This window comes from Nannospalax galili, unplaced genomic scaffold, assembly GCF_000622305.1.
Source record: "Nannospalax galili isolate Female #2095 unplaced genomic scaffold, S.galili_v1.0 scaffold657, whole genome shotgun sequence".
Classification (NCBI taxonomy): Eukaryota; Metazoa; Chordata; class Mammalia; order Rodentia; family Spalacidae; genus Nannospalax; species Nannospalax galili.
Genome location: NW_008339927.1, coordinates 305360 through 314731, shown reverse-complemented (window position 1 = coordinate 314731; position 9372 = coordinate 305360). Strand labels below are relative to the sequence as shown.

General features: G+C 41.8%; 1 protein-coding gene across 1 annotated transcript in view; it reads left to right on the top strand.

The window, feature by feature from the left end:
- Ush2a (usherin) overlaps positions 1-9372 on the top strand; it is an 828188-nt gene that overhangs the window by 611715 nt on the left and 207101 nt on the right. Inside the window, 1 exon segment of the mRNA XM_008834819.2 lies at positions 1851-2072. Coding sequence (XP_008833041.1) covers positions 1851-2072 — 222 coding nt within the window.

The following is a 9372-nucleotide window of genomic DNA, read 5'->3' as shown; positions in this document are numbered from 1 at the left end:
TAGTATAACAGTTTCTAGTTCCATCCAAGTAAATAAAGTTTTAAGAAATAATTTTCTCAATAGAGAAAACACTTCAGGATGTTGGCATAGATAAGGATTCTGAATGGCACTCCAATCATTTAGGAAAATATCCCAAGAACTGGCAAGTAAGATTTCAAGAAATTAAATGTTTCTGCACAGCTTCTGAGATTGTGTTAACTCACTTAGTATAACAGTTTCTAGTTCCATCCAAGTAAATAAAGTTTTAAGAAATAATTTTCTCAATAGAGAAAACACTTCAGGATGTTGGCATAGATAAGGATTCTGAATGGCACTCCAATCATTGAGGAAAATATCCCAAGAACTGGCAAGTAAGATTTCAAGAAATTAAATGTTTCTGCACAGCAAAGGAAACAATTAAAACAGCCGCCTTCAAGATGGGGAGTCATTACTAGCTGCGATGTGACAGAGGATTAATATGTAGAGTAAACAAAGAATGCAAAAACTAAATAGCAAGAAATCAGACAACCTAGTAAATAAATGAGCTAATGAACTGACGAACAAATTACAAAAATGAAATACAAATATCCAGTAAACACATGAAAAAATGTTCAACCTCAGAGAAATGCAAATTAAATCCAGACTGACATTCCATCTCGCCCCAGTCAGAAAACAAATAGTAACGAATGGATGGGGATGTGGATAAAAGGGACCCTTGTACACTGCTGATGGGAGTGTAGACTAGTCCAGCCTCTAACAACATCTGTACATTCCTCAAAACACTGAAAACAGATCTCCCATATGACCTCATGATACCACTTCTTGGTATTTATTCGAAGGGCTCCAAGTGAAAATACCCAAAATACCACCAAGGTACTTGCACATCAGTGTTTACTGCAGCACTATTTACAACAGCTAAGTTATGGAACCAACCTAGGTATCCAGCAACAGAGGCATGGGTAAAGAATATATGAGTTATTACACACACACACACACACACACACACACACACACACACACAGTGGAATTTTTAGCCATAAAGAAGGTCAAAGTTCAAAGTTGTGTTGTTTGAAGGAAGGTGGATGAAACTGGAGGTAATCTTATGAAACTAATTAAATTAATCTCAGCAGATAAGTACTATATAGTTTTTTCTCTCTGGCTCCTGGACTTTATATCCATACATACAATCATATGTATGTGCATAAGACATGAAAGTAGAAGTCAAACTGTCCCAGCGGACATGTCTAACCTGTGGCTTGTGGACTGCATAGCCAAGGATAGCTATGAATGTGACCCAACACAAAATCATGGTAGAAAGGTTGGACATGCCTGTTGGGGGAGCAAAGGACCTAACAGGAGGAGAAAGAGGAGAGATTAGCGTGGTGTGGGGAACATGCACAAAGTATGGCATACACTTACATGAAAATGTCTGTAATCCACTGTCATGTATAATGAAAATTATAACAAATATATTTTTTCTTACAGCCATGAACAATATCAATACGTCTATATTTTATTTCTGAATCCAGCCCACTTTCAAAAATAAAATTGCATGAAACAGGAAAGTCTACAGACACTTCTTCCTTTAATACCATGTAACCATGCACTAAATGTAACGTGCTCATTTATTTCACCAGCAGATCAGCCTTACCTCTAAATTGTCATATATGAGCAAACATGTCTGTTATTGCACCTTCAATGCAAAAGTTTCAGAACTTCACTGAGATCTTGCAGCTCCCGTATTGCAGGTCTTCTGCTTAGGCACAGTGTCAATCATATGGCCTAGGACACAACTGTTGTAAAACTTAGTTGTGAGTAAGAACACATTGTTTTTAATTCATACAATGCCTGTTATTCTCCTAAACCAACAGGTGAGACATGCTGTCCAGACGGGCAGCACAGTCAGGTATCAGTCGGCTTTGGTCATGCGTACTATGGCAGAGTGCCTTACTCCACCTCTGGGAGCCAGGCATGCTGTGCTGGGGAGCTCCAGGACAGCTATAGCCAGAAGTGCTGTGGAGGACAGATCATGAACCAGGATTTGGAGTGCTGCGGTGGAAGAGAGGAGGGTGTGGTGTATAGTCATCTCCCAGGTGAGAGGTCATCTGCCCTGTAAGATATGGAGGACTGAGAGGCAGAGAGGAGGAGAAATTTGCCCTAGAAATAAAACAAGTACATAGTTAAGACTCGCTCTAATTACATTAATGAAGCAATTAAGAACATACTGCATAACAGATAAAATCTTCATGCTCTCAGTGCTTCTGTCCACTTCCTAGAGACACATCAGAATTCTTTCTTTGGGGCTGGGGAGACAGCTCAGGGCTTAATGCTGCGTACTGCTCTTGCAAGACTCAAGTTCAGTGCCCAACACACACATCAGACAGCTCACAACCGCCTGCAACTTCAGCTCCAGGGGGATCCAGTGCTGTCTTCTGGCCTCCACTGGCACCTGATATGCACATACACTTAACTAAAAACATCAATCTTTTAAAAAAATCTTTCTTTTTTTAGAATTTCATACATTCATACTGTATTTTTATTATTTCTACTCTTCCTACATCCCCCTCCCTAATTCCCTCTCAGTTTCATGACTGCTTCTTTGATTATTACTGTTGCACATATATATGTTTACATACACACACAACCTCTGCTAAGTACATTTAGTGGTGCTGGTATGTATGCTTAGGACTGACTTCTTGGGATTAGATAACCTGACAGGGAAAACTGGTTCTCCCTGCAGCAGCCTCTGTTTGCCTGTAGCTCTTCATCTAGAGGTGGGACCCTGTGAAATTCACCCCAGCCATGTTGGCGTGTCAACTGCTGCTATCTTTATGCAGGTCTTGTTAGGCACTTTCCTGAGTGTAGCTTCCCTGTCTGTCTCTAGAACACTCTCTAGCGGCAGGTGCCCCGCTCCTCTGACTCTTGCCTTCTTTCCTCCCTGTCTTCTGTGATGCTGCCTGAGTCCTGTGCTCAGGGGTTGTATTGTAGATGTATCAACTGGGGTTGGGCTCACCACAGCCACTTGTCAGCATTTGACCAGTGGTGGTACACCGTAATAGTCTCCATCTGTTGTTACAAAAGAAGCTTTTTTGATAAGTGGTGAGAGCTACACTTACCTGTGGGTATAATTATAACAGATGTTATCAAGGGGGAAATGGGGAAAATGGAGGGGCTTAAACAGAGCCATGTGTGAGGAAGGAGAGATACATGGTATGAAGGACATTTGAAGAAGCCATAAGAAAACGTTATTTTATAAACTTACTTAAAAATACATTTAATGTGCCGGGCGTGGTGGTGCACGCCTTTAATCCCAGCACTTGGGAGGCAGAGGCAGGCGGATCTCTGTGAGTTCAAGACCAGCCTGGTCTACATAATGAGTTCCAGGACAGCTGGAGCTACAGGTCTCAAAAAGACCAAAAAAAAAAAAAAATACATTTAATGTGTGTGTGTCTGTCTGTCTGTGTGTGTATGAGTGTGTGTGTGTGTGTGTATGCACATATGTATAACTAAAGGGTATGTAATAAAAATCACAGCACCAGAGAAGGGAAACCTCCCATTGAGTTCTTGGTCAGGGTATTCCAAGAGACTCACAAAACAACACTGGCTCCTGCCATAGCCCTGGGTTGTTTCCCAGAACTTGAAGGAAAGACCCTATTGTTGAAGGCAAGGCATGCTTAGGACTCAGAACTTGGAGCAGCTGAGCTGAAACTGACCTGGAAGCCTCCTTCCTGAGGACTAGCTCCCATAATGTCAGAAGATACTATGCAAACTCCCAAGAGAGAAAATCAGTCAATGATCCCATCCAGCTATAAAGTCAACAAACCACAACAATGACCAGCACAACAAATAATGTCTCTTGGTGCAGTAGTGGCCCTTTTGTCTTGGGAGCTCCCAGCAGCCTTCTACTGGGACTCAAGTCCCTCAAATAGGAGGGAACTCATGTGTGGGACTGTAAACACTGACAAATACCCATGACTGGAGAGGCCGTAGACCCAAGAGAACTTACTGCTCTCACTGCCCTAAACAAATGTAATTTCTGACTATATTCTAAAATATTCTTTCTTTGCGAAGAGTAGTATTCTCAGAAAAGAAAACAAAGATACTAAACTTTAAAAAAATAAATGTATTGTTCTGGATTAGAAGCATTATTCCTAATAAATACTAATAGTGAACAAGCTAATTAAAGTGATAACTGAGGCATAAATCTTTCACGTCTATATTTTACACCTACTGAACTAACGCCAATATTAATAGCAAGTGTTGTTGAGTCTGTATTACCACACAGCATATACATTATTGTTGTTCTCAGTGCTGCCAAAATTCATCTTTACAACAGTCACACAAGCAGATGCTGGTTTTATATTCATATTTTAAAGCTTTGGAAAGGCCCTAGATCAGTGGTAAATTGCTGAGTTTGAGTCCCACCACCACAAAATAGTAATAACAACAATAAAAACAATAAAAAAAATTAATTAGGAAATTGAAATATAAGCGTTAGAAACCTGCTGAAGATCGGACAGCCCGTCCCGTCTAGAGTTTGAGAGGCTGAAACATGCAATTGCTGGGTGTGGGGGGGGGGGTTCTATGAAAACAAACAAAATGTAAAATGGACATGTACTTGTAATGAAAAATGAAATGCAAACACAAAAACACTCTAGCAAACCAACCCCACTAACATAATGTGTGTATGTGATTGTATATCTGTTTGTGTGTGTGTAATTATGTGTGTGTGATTATGTGTTTGTATGTATGTGTGTTTATGTATGGTATGTGTGTTTGTATATGTTTGTGTGTATATGGTATATGTGTATTTATGTGTGTGGTTGCATATGTATGTGTGTTTCTGTGTGTATTTGTGTGTGGTGTGTGTTTTATGTGTGTGTGTGACATCTGTGGTGTATTGTATGTGTATGTCTGGTGTGTGTGTGGCATAAGCATATGTGGCGTGTATGTGGTATGTGTCTGTGTGTGTGTGTCTGGTGTGTGTGCAGCATGTGTGTATGTGTGTGTGTGTCTGGGAATGCACCCATGTACACTGCTGCAGAAGACTGAGGACATCTGGTGCCAGCCGTACGGCTCTCTGGTCTCACTGAACCTGGAGCTTATGGCAGGCAACAGTCTTCGCTCTTCCTGTCTCTACTCCCATCCTGCCCACCTCTCCCCACAGTGGGTTACAGGTATGTGTACAGCCATGGCCACCTTTTTATGTGGGTTCTGGGGATTTGAACTGAGGTCCTCATGCTTGTGCAGAAAGTGCTGTTACCCACTGACATCTCCCCAGTCCTCAACATAAGGTTTCAAATATTTGCATACCATAATCCTTGCGCCCCTCATTCTGCTTAGCACACACTCCTGATCACCTGTCCAGATGATCCTGGCTTTTAACTGTGTTTTTACTGACTGTAATTCAGTCTTGCCTCCCCGAAGGTTGATCATAATTGCTTGGAAAAGTGGCTCTAAGTATCACAACTCATTACTGTGATGCTATGTAAATATTTAGGTTTATCATGAGATTTGGGGAAATCTCCAGGGGGGATCTCTCTAGAATTTCAGAGTATTTAAATTTTTCTTCCCTGGAAATGGTTTGCAGTGACTTGTCCTAAATACCTGTTAAGCTGACTTTATTAACCTGTCTTTCACAGGCAGTCTTTCAGCATGAGCTGTACTTCTTTCAGGTTGATTTGTAAGTTATCTTTGATGTCACCATCCCACCTGCGAATGGGCGAGCACCCTCCTCATCAGATTATCAAACTGCCGCACATCGACTCCATTCTAAATCCAGCTTTTTCTCTTAGCAGATTATTACTTTGGGCATCATCTGAAATCCATTCTATTACAATTCTTTTGATAATCGGATTAATTTAGATTAAATACATGTTTTGGTACATATACACATGTTACATGCACACATACATACATGTGGAGGCCAGGGGACAGCTATAGATGTCCTTCCTCATGTGCTGGACACCTGCGTCTTGAGACAGGGTCTCTCACTGGCCTGGAGCTCTCTATAGGCTAGACTAGCAGGCAGCAAGCCCCAGGGGTCAGCCTGTCCCTGCTACCTTACTCCTGGAATTACCAGTGTGTGCCCACCCTCGGGGGGTCAAATTCAGGTCTTGTGCTTGCAAGGCAAGGTCTTTATCAATTAAGCTATCTCCTCAGAACATTTTTATAATGTTCATATATTAATTTTTTATTTTTCTTTTAGGTCTTTCCATTATTGGATCTGATTCGGGGGTGGGGGGGAATGAATCTTTTTTTTTTTTTAACCTTCTATATCTTTCCAGTGCAGTTACAGTGCGTATTCCAGCCTTAGCAACTTTTTGTGGGAATAATTGAAAGCCTGTAAATATAGCTACTGAACCTAAATTAAATGTTCATTAGCGGCAACTTCCACTGTTACCTTGGTTGGTTTTATTATGAAAGTCTTCTTAATAGTTTTCATCAGAAATTTACATAAAAGACAAATGCTATTTCAAAAGCGTGGTATTGATCCGTCTATAATAAGAATTGACTTAAATATTTGCTACTTGTGATGTGGATTGCTGCTTGACGGGTTTGAAAAGAACAGACATTGTGGGAAGGCCATGGAGAGCCCAGAGTCCATGTCCACCCTCAGGGGGCGCTGAAGCTCCAGCGTTTTGCACCTGCAGGGTGAGTCTCTGACCTGATGAGGCCTCAGCTTCTTGTCCTTTGCTTGGATGAGCCCCTTCGAAGACAGACAAGGTTATGGATTTTTATTACATTCACAGAAGTGTAATAGTTGATGATAGGATGACCACCATGTCTCAGCCTTTGAACTTGCTGTCTCTGATATACACTCCATTTGGGGTAAACGTAGAGTGACCAGGGGAAACTTTGAACTCTTTGTAAGTAGAAAGTCAAAATAAGTGGCATCTAAGTACACTTGGGATCTGTGCCTATTGAGGCAGTCAAGAGAGAACATGGAATAACATCCATGAAAGTGTTTTATTGACCCATTCTAGAAATAACAAGACTTTCACTGGACATTCTACTTACTAGAACTTAACTGTCTGTCAGAACTTAAATACACAGAACACTGAGAGATTTGCCCATGAATCCTTTGCCACTGTGGCTGAGAAGGAGTTTTGACTCTGCAGATGGCTAGAGTCTGTGCTCTTAACCCCTGTTAAGAGTTGTGGCTCCCAGGCAAGCACTGGAACATTATTCACTTTGTGAGCAGGTAGGCTGTGACAAAACCAGCAAGGTACACATACTTCATGAATGAACAGGAAAAAAAAAAAAAAACAAGTATTATAAGATCTGCACTCTCAACAGTCACAAAAGTTAGAAAAATAGGTTCTATATAAGTGCTCGAGTCTAAGGCAGTGGCTCTTTAAATATTGGCAGGGGACTATTAGAGAATGCTCTCTAAGAGTCTTCTAAGGAAGTCTGTGAGATGAAAATTATTTTCATAATAATACTATGAAATGTATGTACTCTGCATTTTAAAAACTTATTGCATTTATTTATCTATCTGTGTGTAGATGGGGAAGGTATGTCATGACTTGTGTGGCGGTCAGAGGACAACTTGTGGGAGTTGGTTCTCCCCCCCACCGTGTGGGTCCCCAGGATCGAGCTCAGGTTATCAGATTTGGTGGCAAGTGCCATTACCCACTGAGCCATTTGTCCAGCCCCACTCTATACCTTTCTAATGCTCATTCCCTCTTGAATGTCTAGTGGAATCTTCTGGAAACTGTATGTCACAAGACATTGCGTCAGACAGAACTCAGTAGCAGACAGGAAATTGTGTTGCTTTCTGTGATCCTGGACCTTGAGCTAACTTAAAATATGCCGTTCCCTTCACTGGTTCTCTTACAGTTTGGAAAATATATTTATGTGTCATAAGTATATTTGCATATTATGTATTATTGTTCTTTAATTAATAAGTACATATGTCAAATTTTAGCCTTAGATTCTAGGATAGCAAATATCAACCCCCATAATCCACATAAGCAAAGGCAGTTTATTAGAGAATGTGGAGTTCCAGAGACCAGCGTTTGTAAACTGAAGCTTAAAGGCACGCCAGTGGTGCAGGAAAATCACGGCACTCATTGGGCCTTCCTACTCTGAAGACCCAGGTGAGAACTGTCCCTTTAAGGTGAAGTCAGGAAAGGATGTCAGAGCATGGCGTTCTCAAGTCACAGCAGGTCAGATTCACAGTGTTCACAGCAGGCCTCCTGTCACTGTAGTTCATCTGTAGCTTTATTGTTTTGTTTTACTTTGGGTTTTTGGTTTTCTGTTTCTTGACATAGAATCTTACCCCGTAGCCCAGGCTGACCTTGAGCTCCTGACCCTCTGGTCTCAGCCTTCCAAGTGCTGGTAGACTTGTGGCACCAACCAGGCATGTAACTTTCTCTTCTTTTAATTAGTCAATCGCCGTAGTCCTTCATTCAACAAACATGAGAATGCAGTTATACTCAGGAGATTGCTTGGTCTGTGAATGTAAAAATAGCTAAGATTCCAATTTTCTCTCCCCAAATCTGTTAAATTCCTGGATTAGCCAGGAGAGAAGTACCAGGAAGGTCACACACAGGCGGGAGAGGGGGAGAAATTACACCTTTTTTTTCCTTTTCAATTTCTATTATCATGTATTAATTATAAAAGCTAATGGATTTCATTACGAGTTTCTCATACATGCCGTGGGCTTGGGCCCCTTTCACTTACCAGTCCCCCCCTATGCTCCTCATCCTCTAAGCAATAGCAAAATTAGAGGGATAGTTCAAAGAACAAAATTTACTCTCAAAATGTCCAGTTGAAGCAGGTCTCCCTATAGCCCCAGCTGTCCTGGAACTCACTATGTAGACCAGGCTGGCCTTGAACTCACAGAGATCCGCCTGCCTCTGCCTCCCGAGTGCTGGGGTTAAAGGTGTGCGCCACCAAGCAGTCACTCCCTTCAAGGTCACAAAGGAAGCTAGGTATGGATTGTACAGATATGTTAGAATCCTAAACACTGGGTGAGCTTCTGAGAGGCGAGCAGTGATCTCGTGTGAATCTGCGGAGGTAAGCCCTCTGACTTGGTGCTGTTTACCCTGCACAAGGAAATGGAGACAGACCTGAGCAGGCCGAGCCTGTGGGACGTTGTTTCGGGGCTCCGGGAAGAGTGAATGTGATTATCAGAACTGCGATTTTAAAAGATTAATTAAATTTGGAGTGGCAGGAGAATGTGAAGGAGACAGGAAGAGATGTTATAGCATGTGGCCAGAGGGAGGCGGAGGGAGACATTAATAGCCATGTGGCCAGAGGGAGGCGGAGGGACATGACTGCCACCTAGGACAGGTTCGTCGTCTTCTAGAGAAACCTTTGAAAGTCATAGACTCTCATTTCAAATGAAAGTTCATGGAACACACACACACACACGTACACACACAC